Source organism: Hemicordylus capensis, chromosome 2 (genome assembly GCF_027244095.1).
Source record: "Hemicordylus capensis ecotype Gifberg chromosome 2, rHemCap1.1.pri, whole genome shotgun sequence".
Classification (NCBI taxonomy): domain Eukaryota; kingdom Metazoa; phylum Chordata; class Lepidosauria; order Squamata; family Cordylidae; genus Hemicordylus; species Hemicordylus capensis.
The window spans coordinates 155,240,812-155,259,035 of NC_069658.1; the positions used below are offsets into that span (position 1 = coordinate 155,240,812).

Here is an 18,224-nt window from a genome sequence, read left to right on the forward strand (position 1 = left end):
GGAGTCAGTGGTAAACCCCTCCTGTATTCTACCAAAGACAATACCGATTCGATGGCACACTTTACCTTTACACTTGGATAGGAAAGACCTAAACCTAATCTAAAAGGACTACATAATGAATAGGTAAGGAGAGAAAGATATGTTTCCATCTGCTCTCTAGGAGGAAAGGAAGGATTGTGACTCAGGACAGGAAGTGCGGAAGAGTCAGGTCAGGGATCATATTGTAGAGACAGGTAGAACAGTTAAGGAGGGAGACCCTCACGCACTTTCTCTACCCCCAATGCCCCTAGTGGTCATTAGGATAGTTGGTGCAAAAGGTTGATGCACTGGAACTCCATCTCCAACACTCTTGCCACTTCCCTCCTCAGCAACAGCAACTACAAGCCCTGTTTTCCTTCCCCAAGCAACCAGTGACATGTTTGACTTGCTGGGAGTGAAGAAAGAGCCTTGCCTTGCTTTCTTTTGTGGTCTCTCTCTCCCCCCCCCCCAAAAAAAAATTCTCCCCTGACCCAGCGAACCTTAACAAAATTTCTCAAAACGGGGTGTGTGTGTATAATGGATCTCTGTCCCCAAAGGGCTCACAATCTAAAAAAGAAACATGACAGACACCAGCAACAGCCACTGGAGGCATGCTATGCTTAGATAGAATCACCCCTTTCAAAAGATGCCGCTTTGCTCAGTTGGTAGGGGAGTGGAACTCTATCTTAAAGCCAGAGTTCCACACTTCTCGACTGGAGTGAGGGTGGGACACCAAAGTCAAACATCAGCAAGGATGCCACAATCCATAGAGCCAGCCCCGGTGAGAGGTTTATTCTGTTGTTGTTGTTGTTGGCTCTTTTGTTTCTTCATTTCAGTCTTTTTAAAACATTGCTCAGGGCTCACACCCCGATTCTATTATGGATGCTCTAGTTCTACTTGGGAACATGTGAAAAGTGCTTTAGATTATGTGCAGACAGCATTCTTTTCATCACCACTTAACCTCAGCCAGCCTTAATGAATCTGGGATTAAGGAGCTGACTTCCTGATGAGATGGAGTGATTTCCTAAAGGGTGTTTACCCTTGCACTTCTCTAATAATCTAGCAGTAGCGATCACCAAGCGTTGGTAGGGAGAAAGTAGAAATTTTAAAAATTCCATTGAAAGAAGCCAAACACGTAGGGCCAAATGATGTCATTAGCATCGTATGTTGTTTGGCCAGTACCTATTACTCATAGCTTTTGCAGCTGGGAAAATATCTATGTCCAGATGATCCTGGTTTTCTTGTTATTTGTTTTGTGCTGTTGTTTTTCCTGGCCTTCCACTGTAACATGGGGCGTAACTGATTTAACTGAGTTCTTTGGAGTCTACCTGTAGGCACCTTGGAGTGCTATATCTTTTGTTCCTGTTCTTTCCTTGTGGCTCTCAGCAGTTTGGGTTATTTTACCTATGGAGATTATTTGAAGGGGGAAAGGCTTATGTATTAAGGTTCCTACATTGAGATGGGGTGGATGATGACCTTTGTTAGTTCTAATCCCCCAATTCTTGTTTTTGGTTCCCACCTTGGTCTCAATTGTAGTTTGGAATTGTAGTCCAAAAACAACAACATCTGGGGACCCAAGTTTGACTTAGACTGAAAAACATTCAGGTTTGGCATTCATCTAGAGAGCAGAATTTGGTGGGTGAGTTTTTCCATAGTTACCCAGTTCCAAACTATGGGAGACACCTATATCAGGCAGCAGTGACATAGGAAGACGCTGAAAGGCATCATCTCATACTGCACGGGAGGAGGCAATAGTAAACCCCTCCTGTATGCTACCAAAGAAAACCACAGGGCTCTGTGGGTGCCAGGAGTTGACACCGACTTGACGGCACACTTTACTTTACCTTACACTCACAAACACCAAGCAAATACAGCTGGATGTCTTTCCATTTTTCTCTACTGTACGGATCAAGGAGTAAGTGAGGTCTTTATGTGAGAAGTGCTGTAGCAAATAGGAAAGATATTCACATGTGCCAATTCAGGTTTAGGACCTGTAGATTGACTGGTGATTGTTCCTACTTCCTGTAAAATAAGATTTCAAAATCCTGAAACCGCAGAATGGGCCACCATATGTGAAATAGTGTGCTAGGAATGATCCAGTCCTCTGGCAGTTTATGAAGAGTGTCTTTTTTATATATGGTGGATTTAATAGAGAGAAGATGACACTGATGCAGAAGTGGCTTCTTTGATCTGAGCAGAAACTGAAATGTGCCAAATTGTAATACATAAAATTGAACAGTTTCAGTTCAGAGAACTAGCTATATATAAAGTTTGCATCAAGTATTAGCTTCAGACTTGGCTTTGAGGCTAGAGCTTTGTACCTGAAACTGTATCATTGTACAGATATAAAAACAGACAGCTTGCTTTATTCTTGGCCTCCTGATGCTGCAGTAACTGATTGCTAGCTAATGCTGTGGAAAGGAATTTCATGCAAACATTACTTTCAAGCAGCAATGAATTCTATGCCTCTGTATGAACAGCATTTTCACAATCACTGCTCAACAGCAGTACTAAAACCATGCTATGGTGCATAAGCCAAACAGTTGGCAGTTATGGAGTTTGTGTTTATGTGGGGACACAGCATACTGTTCCAATCATCAGGCTAGCTTTAGTTCAGTGCTGGACTGCTATTTTCATAGAATAGACAATTCTATATTATTCTTACAATCAATCTTTGATAAGTTTTATTATAGATTTAAGCCGTGAGTTTGAATTTTGTTTTGATTTGACACAGAAGTAAGTGAATTTTGCAAACTATATGTGTGTTGCTGCACGATCTAATGTACCTAATCAATCTCCGGCTGACATCCAGACTAAATTATTCATGAATAGTCCCACTGAGCTCTCAGGCCCTATATAGACGGTGCCCAGCCAGGCTGACCATTGGATCCTTCCAGAACAGGAATGCCTTGGGCTGTTTGGAGGAAGGCTTTGCCTCAGTATCAAAGTCTTCTTGGCCATGGAGTGGTGTTATCTGCAGTTCCTGCCGTTCCAAACCAATTCCTGGTTTGTCTGCTTGGCTTCTGTTAGAAGTGAGAATTCTAAAGCATTGCTCTTTGCACTGCAGCAATCTCTTCTGGCCTCTAGAGGCATGATGAGATGTTAATGTGGTCTTGGTCAGGTAGTCAGAACTGTTCAGTTTTTGTTGAAGGCTAGCGCCTGTTTGCTTATTTTGTTCAGTGTCTCTCTCTTAGTATATGATCTTTAGTTTCTTAATAAATCCTTGTGTTTTTTTAATTCAACCTAATGTCTCCAGATAATCTCTTGGGTGGAACTTCTTTACCACCAGAGCATACTCTGCTGTGTGAGGACCAATTAGTGTTTCTCCTCACACACCCTCAACAGAGTCAACCTCTGGCTCTGCCCAGGGGCGTATCTAGGGTAGGGCAGGCAGGGCACGTGCCCTGGGCGCCACTTGAAGGGGGGTGCAAATTCTTAAAATTAATTTGTTTAAAAAAAATGGCCACCAAAACCAAAATGGCCACTGCACATGCTCAAATGGCCTCTGTGAGGCTCTAGGCCATGCCAGGCCTCACAGAGGCCATTTGAGCATGCGCGGTGGCCATTTTGTTTTCAGCAGCCATTTTTTTTTAAAAAAAAATTATTTTTTAAAATGGCCACAGCACATGCTCAAATGGTCTCTGCGAGGCCCTAGAGGCCAGCAGTGGGAGGGGTAACCTTTGCATATGTCCCCCCTCCCACAGCCTATAGGTAGCGCCCCAAAGGCGCTACAGGTTAAAAAAAATAATTTAATATAATATAAGTCACTGTACACATATTCAGTTTGGCACTATGTACAGAGAATCAGGGCTTGTGAATACTGAGCTGAAGCTTATGAGCTAGGATTGTATTCATTTGCTCTTACTTTGCTTCTTATGATAAGTGAGTTAAATGTGCTGTCTTAATAATATGGCTATTAATGGTGATTTTGTCTTTGAATCAGTGTGAAATCCTTAGTATTAAGGCCCACTGGGAGTTTCTTGCTCACTTTCTCTCATTTTAACTGTCTTTCTGAAATACTAGAATATATTCCAAGCAGTGACACAGTTTACTCTGCATAGCCTTTAATTATTTTCAGAGTATCTGGGAAAAGCCAAATTCTCCATTGATTTTTAAAACTTATGTAATAGTGATGCTACAATGCATAGTAGAGAATTAGATAGGCACTTCTGTTTAGTTTTCCAAGTACAGCTCCACATAGTATTTGGGTATTTCATGAGCCCCAGCATCCTGAAATTTGTAGTTTTCCAGCATTTTTTTTGGTCTGGCTACGTCCACTGCTAAATAGTTTTTGAAATTTTAAAAGATTAACGAGCTTGACATATTTTTCAGCTGATATTATGGTAAAGTTATCTGAAAGATGGGTGTCAGATGTTTGGACAGGGGGCGCAATTTCAATGCTTGCCCTAGGCGCTATTTTCCCTAGATACGCCTCTAGCTCTGCCTTGACTCTCAGCTGCTTCCTGATCCTGGTATCTGGTCTGCTTTCCCCACTCCTGGCTCTCTGCTCAGCCCTCCCGATCCTAACCTTGACACTCACTGAAGCTGGATACCAACAGGCTCAGGGACAAAATACACATCTTTCTCAGAGTCTTGAGAATGATTATTGCCAAGTCTTCTGCGACCCAGGGATGGAGCCTAGTAAAGTATGGTGCCTAGCAGATCAGGGAGGAGAGCCACATACAGTAAGGGCAGAGCCTAGTGGCACCTGGTGAGTCGATGATGACATCTTACTGGCCTCCTCTCCACCTGGAGATTTTAGTGTTTCCCTTGGAGACCCAGAGAAGGAGGTTAGAAGTAGGACACTTCAGGTCAAGACTGGTGGAGGGGCCAACTGGAACTAAGCCTTCAATCCATGTCAGCTCTGCTACCCGAACTCTTTGTTTCCCCAGAAATGACTGATCCAGCCCAGTGTCTTGCAAGGAGATTCTTTTGGGAGACTGCTTCTTCCTGTTTTTCTGCCAGGACATAGTCATTACATACCAGCTAGATGTGAGTTCCTGGGTTTTGGCTCCTGCAATCACCAGCTGCACTGTCTCACCCGCACCCACAGGGGCCTCCGACTGTGCTGGGATCCTAAGTCAGGATGCTTGGTGGCAATCCAGGGGTGATAAGAGTTCCAAAGCAGCAGGAGATCAAGTAGCTGCTGTTCCTTCCAGATCTTTCACCTTTGCCTACCCTCCTCCACTGTCTGCTGTGGAATATGCAGGACTCAGAGTCCTGTTTGCTGGGGAGGAAGGCGAACAAAGCAATAAGAAAAGCAAATATGCAGGAGCCAAACTACAGCAAAAGGTTACTAACTTCATTTTCTGGTAATACGCTTGTTCACACAATTGTTTGGATCTAGGTTTAATGTGGGTTTCCAACATCAGTGTGATTGTGTAGACCCATGTCAAGGTGGGAATCTCAAGCCAGAAACCACCCTTGCATGGATTCACACAATCACTTCAATGTTGGTAGCCCATATTAAAATTAGATTCAAACGATTGTGTGAACAGGCCTACTGTGTAGTTTGTTCCAAGACAGATGGAATCTTGATTCCAATCTGGCAGTTCTATCTAGATCTGTGGTTTTCCCCACCCCTGCACCTTCCTGCTTTAATTGGAGAGGCCAGGATTGAACCAGGGCCATATATGGGCAGAGTATGTAATGTACCACTGAGCTGTGACCCCTGCCAGTGCAACCAGGTGCTAGTCTATCTAAACAGGGTTGTGATATGTTAATCTTTATGCTGAAAATTAGCAATCCAAGGACAAGTTTGCCTCCTCTCCAACAGTAGTTCTGCAACAGTTATCCTCAGTTGCTTCATAATGCCCATCCAGTCTATAAGCTACATTTGGAGACTGCAAGTGCTGCAAACATAATACATAAAAATGATTATTGAAAACAGCAACTCTTCAGCCCTATGATTCAGCATTTGTCTCTGATCACCCAGTCCCTTGGGAATTTGAAGTACTCTTCCAGAAGATGAATCTGGGGACTAAAATGCATAGCTTGGTTGAATTTCAAAAGTATCAGACTGAAGAGAACTCAGCTCCATCCAGTATGATTGCAGCATATGTTCCCCTGCTGGTTAAATTGGTGTTGTCATAAACAACATCCATATTTGTAAAGCAGTTTCCCAACCCTTTTCATCCGGAAGCACACTTACATTTAAACAACAACAACAAACGATTGGTGCACACTGGCCCCCTAACTCACACACTTTTGTGGAGGCAAAGCCACTGCACAATTTTTCATTTGTTTGGTTTTTTCTTCCTCCATGCATGCGCTGCTGGACACAAATAGTATAGACTCTGCCTCCATGCTGCCACTCTAATTAGCAATTAGTGATGTGTTGGATTGACTCAGCTTCAGCTACAAAGGTGGGGAGTTTAAGATCCAATCTTTTGGAGTTGACCTGGAACAAATTAGCACAGCACACCTGTTGGGAAATGCTGGTGTAAAGCCATTGTGGCTGGGGATGATGGGAGTTGTAGTCCAACAACATCTGGGGACCCAAGGTTCCTGCTATAAAGGATTTGAGAGAGAAATGAAGAATATGTTCATACGTGCATAATTAGTGAGAACGTCAGTAAAGGGAAGGGGATTGTGAGAAGGGCTTCTGGATTCATGGAAGGACAGTATTAATTCCATCTTGAATATAACATGATTCGTAATGAGAGATCTGGAACAGCTCTGAAATCCCAGAATACGCAAAGGAAATGTAGTGTCACACTAAAAAGACAAAATAGATGACCAGCATCTTTGCATGATGTCTCTGCTGCCTGACTGTCATTTCAGACCGTGGGAAGTGGCGGCTGAATATTTAAATATTAAACAAAACATCCCTCTGCACAGAAAAAAATGGCATGTCAGAGAAGAGGTTCTTCATGACATGCTAGTTTTGTTTATGCAAGGACGTTTATTATTCCTCACCGAGTCTCAATTGTTACATTCGACAGCTGCAGATGCTGCATGTCAGGCCGCTGTTTGTGTAGCTTGGCTTTGTCTTTACTGATACCCACCAATAATTTCCATACAATAAAGAAATGTATGAGTGACAGTATTCTGCAAGCAGGGGGAAAGTACTTACATCCGGGGGACATGTACCATCATGAGGGCAATCCCACAGAGAATTACTTAAGGTGCTCTGGTGTAGTAGTCACCTTTCCACAGAAAGGACTATGTGACCACATACTAAGATCCAGCCTGCTTTTAAGTGACTCATTTAATTACATTGCCAGCTAAGCTTGCCTGTTGTGCATGTGAGTTTATTCACTGCCTTCTTTGTTTCCCTCACTCATCTATTTGCTTTGAATGGCATTAAGGGCAATTGCCAGGGCATCTCAACACACCTTTAATAATCTTTAGAAATCTGCCTGCAATGACACCAAGCAGAGGAGAACATTTGAGAGTGCAGTGTGTGTGTGTGTGTGTGTGTGTGTGTGTGTATGTGTGACACACTTAAGAGAAAGGGTTCTAATCTTACCCTGGTTAGATTAAGATGTGATTCTTAGGTTCATTTGGCAAAGGTCAGTGGTCTCAAATGGCTTCAGGAGCCTTTATTGGGGAAGATATGGCTTTGGACAAGTGTCAGATGGTACAGAACTGCTCTGATTCTCCTTGTTTCAGTCCTGTGATGCAGCCATTTGCTCACTGACCTGCAGAAGCATCTTGGGGGTGGGAGCTGGGTTGGGCACAACTGGATAAGTCCCCCCCCCCACGCCCGCTCTCTGGACTCCCATCCTGAATCCCTTTGATACACAGCTGCCAAGCCCCTATGGCTATGACCTCTAATATTTTTAATTTTAGTAGAGTGCCTGGGGATTTAGGTGCTTTCCTTAATGTTTATTAAGTAAATATTTATTATTTCATTATTATTTATGCAGAGATGAGGCTTTGAGACAAGGAGGTCTCCTGGGGAAGAATCACAAGCATGCTATTAGCAAAGTAATTATAATAAAATATTTGATATGAAGTTCAGATTGGACTTTTGGTCCAAGTTGGGGGGCGGGGGGGATGCCTGCAAATATTTGCAAGATATATCACCCCACACCTCCTCTTTAGCTATGTCCATCTTGCATGCACTGCCCCCCCCCATTTTTTGGCTATGCCCTCCTTTAAAGCAGACAATTTTATGTTTTATGTAAGCATCAGCAATGTACTCAACCCTTTCCTCTCTGGTCTGCGACTGTAATAAAGATTACTTACTTACTATGACTCACAACTTTTTACAGAGGGCCATAAGCAAAGAAAAGCAAAATAATTCCTTGCCTTCAAGGTGCTTACAGTCTAAAATTGACAGTGGGGGAGACAACGGAAGGAGAGAAAGGCAGAGGCACAAGGGTAGCAAGGGGTAAAGGTGAGCAAGTGCAGTTATCGATACTTAAGTAAGGTTACAGCTGGGGGTGTGCATTAAGCTGTGAGCCAATGGCCTTATTATTATTATTATTATTATTATTATTATTATTATTATTATTATTTTATTCGATTTCTATACCGCCCTTCCAAAAATGGCTCAGGGCGGTGTGAAAAGGTGCATTTCGGGAAGGGATTTAATTTAACTCCATTATTGCAGAATGCATTGTTTCAGTACTTCCAAGCAGAGTGGAAATGAGGCCCACTGATCATGCAGCCAGCCCAAATCACAGAGATTTGGGCTGAGTCCTCGGATATGTGAAGGAATATGTCTTTATTAGTACAGCCAATGGCCAGAATTACAAGAATAAAATCATTTAGAATTAACAACTTTATTCCGAATAACACCACAAATATAACAAAATTTAGCAAAAATAAGGGATCTGTTAAGAGTTCCTTTGAGCACATGCGGAGTGCCTTTTATTGAGCCAACTGCAGCCTGTGCCCAATGCACTTTGAATGAAAGAGGAGGGATTCCAGAGGAGATTCTGCAGCTCCTGTGCTAGTGTGAGTCCTGGCACCTTTTGCCCAGCCTCTGTCTTCCTTGCTAGCGTGCTGTGCAATATAAATGCATTCCAGCCTCTTTCCGAATAGAAAAGGCTTGTCTTGACTCTTCATAGTTAACTTTCCCCTCCATCCACTGACCTCTGGCTCCAGAAGTGTTTCATAAGAACAGAAATACATTTTTTACATTCCCTGACCACAGCCCTCTGCACAAATAGTCCATTCCTGACCTCTCCCCACCCAGGGCTTATTTTGTGTCATAGTTCACCAGGATACAGCCCACAGTAATATAAGGATTATATAACAAAGATCCCCTGAGCACGTACAGAGTGTTTTTCCCTTACTGCAGCTTATCTCCACACACTTATTGAGTGCTCCCCCATGGCCCCAGCATGTAAGTAAGCTGCATATGTGATAAGATGTGGGCATGATCCTCAGACTCAAACGCCTCTTTCCGCTGCATGTTGAACAGTGGCTTATGCACACAAAAGCCTGCCCAAGCGGGCATTGCACACATGCATTTTTTATTTATTTAGTACATTTCTATACTGTCCCATACAGAAGTCCCTGGGCAGTTCACAATCTAAAAACAACCATTAACAACACTAAATGCAAATAAAAACTCCAAAACCTGAAGCTTTAAAACTGTATAAACTAAAAGCCTGCCACAGAATAGGAGTCCAAGGAATGCCTTCTCCGTTGCTGCCCCTGGGCTTGGAAGCACTCCCTGTTGAATTAAGAGCCTCCCCGTCTCTGTCAACTTTTAGAAAGGCATATTTGTTCACTCAGGCTTTTGATTAGATTTATAGTTTTTAATACTTTTGATGTTGGGTTTTAAATGATTGTAATGGTAATGATGTTTAATGTTTAAATGATTTTAGTTGTCAACCACCCCGAGGCGCAGGTTTTGGGTGGTATAGAAATACGCTAAATAAATAAAATAAAATAAAAAGGATGGTATGAGGGCCTTCTCATGTATATGTGCGTGGGCTCTGAGTCACACTGAACTCTGCGTGTGAGAGAAGAGGACGTGTGAACCCAAAGCTTGCTTCACACGGACAACCTATGTGCCAGGGCTGGATATGAACCTAGGAGCAGACTTTTCTTCCAGAGGGCATGGAAGACTCTCATGCAGGCCTGAGCCCTGTCACCTTCCTTCTTAGATTCAGCACTGTCCCCTGCCTCTCTTTCCGACACTAACACACACAGTCCATTCTCCTCTGTCCTTTGTTTCACACGTTTTTGAGAGCTTGCAGCTGCGGATTATACATTTTTCAGTGACTGAATTGGGCCGCCTTTAACCGTGTACAAGTCAGGTTGTAGGAGAGGTGTTATCATTTAAATGTTATTTATATTATAAAATGAATAGCCGGCTATTGAAAGTTTATTGAAGATCACAAAGGGCAGAATAGACTCATGAAGCTTATACTGAGTCAGGCTACTGGTCTGTCTTGCTCCTATTGTCAACACTAAATGGAGAGGTCCTGTAGCAGCTTTCCATGGTTTCAGACAGGGACTTTTCCCAGTCTTACCTGGAGATTCCAGGGAGTGAACGAAAGACCTTAGGCATGCAAGGCATGTGCTTTCCCATTAAACTGCAGCCCTTCCTCCTCCTCCTCCTCCTCCTCCTCCATTCATGTCTCTACAAGGGCAGCAGAATATCTACAAAGGAGTCTGGCAGGTGTTGAGGAGGAAGGACCTGTCTCTGCTCATCCTTCCCTCCAAACCGCCATCCCTTTCTATTTTGGAACCCAGCTGTGGGGGGGAAATGTGCTGCGGTCTCCTAACTCCCCATTTGTGGGGATGAATCGTTGGGCAGGGGAAGAGATAAGCACACATCTCCCTCCCACCCACTGATTCTCCCCTTCCCTCTCCTCCACCCACATCAGTGTTATGAGAGAGAGAAACACAGGAGTGGGGACGCCATTTTTCTTGTCTGGCAATGTGTACTTCTGCCCAAGGATACTGCGGTGCACTTCCACAGAGAATTGTAAGGAGGGAAGAGTGATTCAAAAGGAGCGCCTTTCTTTGGAGAAGTACTTTTCTCTCATCAAGTGGAGGAGTGGTTTGATTTGTGAGGTCTCTAACTCCAGGCAGAAGGTATGCGGTTGAGGTTGGGGATAGGGGCACATTCAGCACTCTGCATAAGCTGAGGTTGACATGAGGAAAGTTCACAGCTGCCAAAATAGACAGGCAGGTTTGGGCTGGAACATGTCAACGTTTAATTTAGGCTTCTCCAAAGATGATTCAGTCATTCAAACGTACAGTAGAAGAAATTTATCTTTTTGTTTCAGTTCCTGCCAAGCATAACACAATCATCATCTCCTTTTCAAATTTGTATATTTAGCACTTGGCACTTGACTCAAATGCTTCTTTCCCATGTGACATTTCCTTTGCCTCTCTAAAGCAAGGATCATTATGCTTGGTTTTTGTACCGGTGTTTTCCCTTTGAGAGGATGATGGGCACTGTTTGGCCTTTTCTGTTTTGTTCTTTCTCTTTCTTTCTCTCTTTCTCTCTTTCGCTATCTCTTTGCTTTATTACTCTGTAATGCATCATGGAGACTAAAGGCAATTTGTCAATGGTAACTGTAATAATTTGGCATAGGAATATAGAAAGCTGCTTTATGCTGAGTCAGACCATTGGTCCATACATCTCAGTATTGTCTTGTCTACACTGACTGGCAGTGGCCCTCCAAGGTTTCAGGCAGGAGTCTTTCCCAGCCCTACCTAGAGTGTTCCCAAACGGCGATTTTACTTTGCTTAGCCACAGAAGGGCAAGTGTGAATTCACATATTGTTCAGCTTTAAGTTCAAGTGCCTGTGAACTATGGGGGAGCACTCCATACACAATTTGGGTTTTTCATTGCTCATTGGAGCTTAGCCCAATTTATGTACATGGTTAAAAAACAAACAAACCACTTTTTGCATCAGTTTTTTAGGCAAATTCAAAATATCTGTAACTCGCAGTACTTCACCCCTCTTAAAGTTGTGCCGTCGAGTCAGTGTCGACTCCTGGCGACCACAGAGCCATGTGCTTTTCTTTGGTAGAATAAAGGAGAGATTTACTATTGCCATCTCCTGCACAGTCTGGTATGATGCCTTTCAGCATCTTCCTGTATCGCTGCTGCCCAATATAGGTGTTTCTGGGAAACATAACAGCGGGGAGTCAAACCAGCAGCCTCTTGCTCCCTAGGCAAGTTACTTCCCCGCTGCTCCAGCCTGCTGTCCAGGAAAGCTTCTGGAGATGCCAGGGATGGAATCAGGGAACTCCAGCATGCCCTATCCAACCCCAGCACAACATCCCTCCAGTGGCCATTGCTGGCACCTGCCTTATGTTTCTTTTTAGATTGTGAGCCTTTTGGGGATAGGGGACCATCTTATTTATGTGTTATTTATTTTTCTATGTAAACTGCTCTGAGAACTTGGGTTGAAGAGTGGTATATAAATATTTGTCATCGTAGTAGTAGTAGTAGTAGTAGTAGTAGTAGTAGATGCTCTACCACTGAGCTATGGCCCCATTCCCACATAATTTTTGTAGGAGATGCTCTACTACTGAGCTATGGCCCCATTCCCACACAATTTCACACTCAGTTTCAAGAGCTTTGATTCCTCATGATGCACAACTATAGTCACAGAGAATATTTGACTTTGAACATGTGATGCTAGCTTCTCCTGAGCTAGAACATTGGGGGCCATTTCACCCACTTGGATTCTAAGCATTCAGGCAGGGCTCTTCCCTTGCCCTTGCTAAGAGCCCTGAGCCATTTTTGGAAGGGTGGTATAGAAATGAATGAATGAATGAAGATCAAACCCCTTTTCAGCTGGAACTAGATGTGTATGGGTCTCCCAGGCAATACCAGGACTTTCCAGATCCACATTGGCATTACCAAAGTCAAAATGGGGAAAAGTTATTTTGCAATGAAATGTGAGAGAAGGGTTGGCCCTGATGCTTGATACTAAGCACAAAAGGACTGGACAGGTCTTTGGGTAAATCCAATTACTTGCGAAGTCCCTAGGAGGAAACTGACCACAGCCCCAAATAAGTTTGGTATGTATATAATGAGGAGCCTTCCTCAAGGAAATTAAAGATAATCATAAGTAAAGGAATTCCTCAGCAGAGCAATCTCCCCCTCTCAGGATTTCCTACAACTGGTTGAATTAGCCCTGTGGACTAGAACCTCATGATTAGATTCAGTCTTGGATGAGCCTCACACCTATAGTGGCCTCTGTTCTTTGTTCTTAGCCAATTCGGCCTATCAGAATCTCCCAAAACAGTAAGCGCAGTTGCAAGACTTCCTCTCTACCCCTCCATGATACTCAGATAAGAATTCTCACTTCAGAAAAAGTAATCTTACCCACCCACCACCACCACCTTTCTGAATAGGCATAAGGTGGAAGGTGCTGAACGCTTCTGTCAAAAATGCTCAGTCTTTAAGGTATAAACCCCCCTCCTTAATACTTTGTACAGCTCATGGATTCAAGATTCACCCATCTTCATGTCGTTCTGTTCCCTGGGATTGAGGCCACCCTGAATCTCGTTATTTTGACCACCCACCCCATTGCAAAGCCCAGATAGAGTTCATGCTCAATGGATAATTCCCAGAAATCCATGATCCTGAGAATCTCTGGTTCAAAGGGTTGCTCTCTCTATTCTTAAACTGAAATCACTACTTTTGGGTCTCTCAATCCCCCCATTGCAACTTCAGCCTAGTTGCCTGGAGTACCCCTCACCAAGTGGACCTCCAGCCTCATCATTCCACCCCAAGCTGCAAGACAGGTAGATATAGCCCCTTCCCGCAATTGCCCACTTTAGGACAGGGAGTCTTTTTTCCTCATTCTATCTCTTTTCTATCTCTAGATTTGTTCTCTACAAATCTCCATCCTGACCGTTTCTGCTAACAACCTAAATTATAGTGACCAACTTGATATAATTGTCCTCTCATATTTGTCTTTTCTCAAAACCTAGCCTCCCCTCTCTCTTTTCAAACAACGTGCAGCCGCTGGCAATTTAAGTCACCAGAGCACTTTCCAAATTAGGAGCTCAACAGTGGCAAAATGCTTCCATTCAGGCAAATCGCATTCAAAACATAAATAGCAAAGCACCCAGCAGGGGGAGCAGTCTTGCGAAAACTAACAACCCCACCACCACCACCCAAATAGCAACTTCTTTATGCTGGATATACAACGTCATAGAACTATATTGCAGCAATTAAATTCGAAACAAGGCATTGGCAATGTGAACGGCACCCTGCTGTCAGCATAGAAACTGCGGTGTCACAACACAGGAAGTGTGCAAGCACACTTCAGAGATACGTCATGACCCCATTGCAGGGTGTAATCTGGAAAGCGCCCAGGACATTCATTAAACCGCAGGCTTTACCATGAGTTTACTGTGAGGCGTTACTGCGAGTTGGAAGTTGCCCCCAGAAAACGACACAAAAAGTGGTTTTTTTAAAAAAACTCTGGATATAAATTCGGCTCCACTCTAATGCACAATGAAAAACCTGAATCATGTGTGAAGTGCTCCCCGATAGTTCACAGGGACCTGGGGGTAAATTTGGCCATTATTTGAACATACACCCTCCATTCAAGAAGAGATATGAGCTAAAAGTCCTGTGTGAAAAACGCCCTGGTCTGCCTCCATAGCAGCTGCATTGCATTATCTTGTTTTGCCTATTCCCTCCTTTTTTTAACCATTTGGTTCTCCGATTCGCTGTTTAACTCGTCAATTAATTCCCCTCCTTTCTCAGAAATCATCCCCACATAGGGTTGTCAGGCTAGCAGCTAGTTCAACCTCAAGGAGACTTGCTAGGAGTGTGCCTCCCTAAACTCTATGGTTACCCCATTCATTTCAATTGTTATTATTCGAATGCATTGCTTTTCTGCGTTAATATTCATGCAAGCGAGTTTAGTGTCTCTCATTCCTTATGTTAATTATTTGACTTATTAGTATTACAATTAGATATTTATTTAATGAGATGGTGTGCTTTGATTGCTATTCAATAAATGTTATATAATTTGCATTAAGAGCTTGTTGTCCCCATTTGTATAATTCCCATGTCCATGCTCGGGGTTGGTCTTTGCTGCAATGTTCACATGTCTTGCCCTAGATGTCGTAACACCCTGCTGGGACGTTATGTATGCAGGGCATATGCTTTGCTTCTTAGCTGTGAGCCCTCCATCAAAAGGGGATAAAAGATTCCCTCCATTCCCTTCTGGCAACAGGACTGAACCACCATCTTCAGATGCAGAATGTCTGGCTCCACAAGGCGACATCAGCACTGCAGACATTATTCTTGTCTTATGGGCTCTTCTCCAGGGAACAGGATCACAGCTATGCAGATATGTCTGAGACTGACTAATCAGAGTTATTAGTTTGTCATCACATTAACTTACTAGTTTAATCGCTCTGTATGTTTTCAGGCCATGTAAGAACTATTTCATTTAGATCTTCTTAACCATGCTACTGAATTGGTTTCCATAATTTTTCTTTTGTACTCTCAGGAAGCTGGAAAGGCTGGTAGTTCAAAGCAAGCGAGCCAAACCTCACCCATCATATTCCAGTCAGGGCACTGAATCAACAAGTGTTGCAAGGCAATTTGGCGGGCTTCTTACTCCAAGGACATGACACGATTGCTTAGCAACTCCAAAAACGTAATTAACATTTTTTGGGGGATGGCTTATTCTACATTCCTCCTCCAGTACAGTTTCATTCCACATCATCAACTTCCAAGTGGAGCTAGGAGTTGCCGTGGGTCATGGGTTCACTGTAATTTATGTGACCCGGCAGCAATGTTGGTTGGAATTGTGCCATCCATCAGGGTGGAGTTCCTGTACTCTTTCACAGTGATGAGATGCTGCAGTTGCACCTATCTAGTTAGAGTCTTGCATGTGGCAGACTGCCAAGCAAGATCTAGATCTCTTCCCCGACTCCTCAGGCCTTAGTGATCTGAACTGCTCCAGTCATTAGAATTTGTTTTGTTGCTGCTGGTTGCACATGTCAGGGTTTCCCCAACCGGGGTGTGTGGATGAACACTGCCAATGCACCATTCCGCCTCTCTGAGTTAGCTCCAAAACCTTTGCAGGTGAGTTGCCCCATAATGCACTTGGGAGGGACCCATCCTTCCTGGCACATAACAAGCAAATAAATAAAAATTGTGCAGCAGCTTTGCTGCTGGTGGTGCCAGAAATAAAGAGAGAGAGAGAGCATACTGAGGGGCAGTACAGACACACTTTTCTATTTAGAAGTGTGTCTCGGGCAAAAGATGGGAAACACTGGCATATGTATTTACTAAGTCAGTGAAAATATCTAAGAGACAGTAAGGCCGTGCATATGGCCATTCTCTGAGGGTGGGGAGGACATGGGGGAAAGGCAAGATCGATTTTACCTTCCCCCACCCCCGGATGATTCCGCTTGATGTGTGGGCCACATTGCTCGTGTGGTCACCCAGTCCACACTGCTTCCAGCAGTGTGGATCTCTGGAGACCAGGAAAATGAGTTCCAGCCTCCAGGAATCCCTAAATGAACCGTGCAAGCAGCCCAGGGCATTTAGGGATTCCCCTGTGAGTTGAGCACTCTAGGCGCCCGACCCTGTGTGTGCTTGGGCTGCATGACCCCGGTGCCGGGGTTAAGAGCACAATCACGCCCTTAACCCTGGCTAAAGGCCAGGGTAAAAGGGCGGGTTAGGCCGGGCGGCTGTGCCAGGATCGGCCTTGATCCCAGCGCAGCACACAAGCAGCCCAACCCAGGCTGCTCATGAGAATAGCCTCTGTGACTTGCGACAGAGTCATGTGTTCCTATAAGTGGCTTTTCAGAAAGGCAAACCAATTCATGAGGGAGAGGTCTTAACAATGCCTCTTAACCATGTCAGCTAAGTGCAACTTCCGTGTTCAGAGGCTAAGACATGCAAATGCTCTCCTCAGCAATTATTACTAGTATTGCCAACCAGTTAAAGAATATTCCCTTGATTTATTACCTCCATTTGAATGAATGAGGGAGTGAGTGAAATTTTAACCAATATGCCTATTACCAGCTTCTTAACAATGGTGTGTTCTGGGATACTGAAGAAGTGTAAAATAACTTTCAATTTAATGGACTAGAACTCATTGTTATAGGGAAAAGACATTGTTAATATTTTCATTTTCATCTCTTGTTACAATGACACTCAAGAATCAAAAAGAGCATCAAGAATAAGTATGGGCCTAAACCTCACAGGTACACTAATTAAAATTGCCCTCACCTTTAAAATTGGCCCTCTCGATTAATCAACTCAGCCTTTAATAAATTGGTTAATCTACTCATTAAATCAGTTAAGAGCTAGCTATTACTCCATCTAAAACAACAGCTATGCATTTAGTTATATAAAAGTATTGTTGCCTGACATCCTAATGCTGCACTTTTGTGCAATAGCACAGTTCCAAAATACCCCATGATTTTGTGCGGATGTGCAATCTGCTTGTGCTAGTGCAACGTTGTTCGTGGCACAAGCACAGCTTTAGTATCTTGGCCCTTATCTTTAGCATGCTCAAAACACTTCACAGACATTGAGGTCATTCTCATGAGCAGCTCTACCTGGGCTACAGCAGCCCTAACCAGGTAGAGCTGCTCATAAGGGCTGCCGGGATCAGGACTGATCCTGGCATTCCTCGGCCGGGTAGCCCAGGTTTTTAACCACGGCTAAAAGTGAGGTTAAAAAGCCACCTAATAGTACAGCAGGGAAATGCTTAACTAACAAGCAGAAGGTTGCCGCTTCGAATCCCGGCTGGTACTTTATTGGGCAGCAGCGATATAGGAAGATGCTGAAAGGCATCCTCTCATTCTGCGTGGGAGGAAGCAATGGTAAACCCTTCCTGTATTCTACCCAAAGAAAACCACAGGGCTCTGTGGGCGCCAGGAGTCGAAATTGACTTGACAGCACACTTTACTTTAAAAGTGAGGCTAGAGGGCCTGCACAGTGCACACACACCCTCCTGCCTCACTGTCCAGCTGTGTGGGTAGCTGGGCTGCTGGCAGTTCCTTTTGGGCGGCCAGCAGCCATGTGGATGATAGAGGCCGGGGGATGGAGCAGCCCAGCCTCTAGCATTTCCAGAATGCACTGTGCTGCTCACATCATCACACGGTGCATAATGGGATACTTGGAGACTGATTTCATTTCCCCAATAGATGAAGAAAAATGAGAGACACCAAATACTGATGAAAATGAAGAGACAAAAGTCCCACGGTGCAGGTTTATTTGAGTCCAACGTGTGTCGGCTTCTTCAGGGGCAAAATCTTAGAGTTGCCAAAGTGAATGAGGTATCAGC

The 18,224-nt window shown here is 43.9% G+C and overlaps 1 protein-coding gene across 8 annotated transcripts in view; it reads left to right on the top strand.

The window, feature by feature from the left end:
• EPHA1 (EPH receptor A1) overlaps positions 1-18,224 on the top strand; it is a 114,748-nt gene that overhangs the window by 27,856 nt on the left and 68,668 nt on the right. The window contains exon 2 of one of the 8 annotated variants that reach the window (XM_053296144.1): positions 15,426-15,575. The exons of 6 other annotated variants lie outside the window; for them this stretch is intronic. In XM_053296144.1, the coding sequence (XP_053152119.1) occupies positions 15,546-15,575 (30 nt within the window). In that variant the 5' untranslated portion in view covers positions 15,426-15,545. Of the gene's footprint in view, positions 1-15,425; positions 15,576-15,976; positions 16,007-18,224 lie in introns of those variants that run through there. One more of the 8 variants, XM_053296150.1, reaches the window with a different exon arrangement.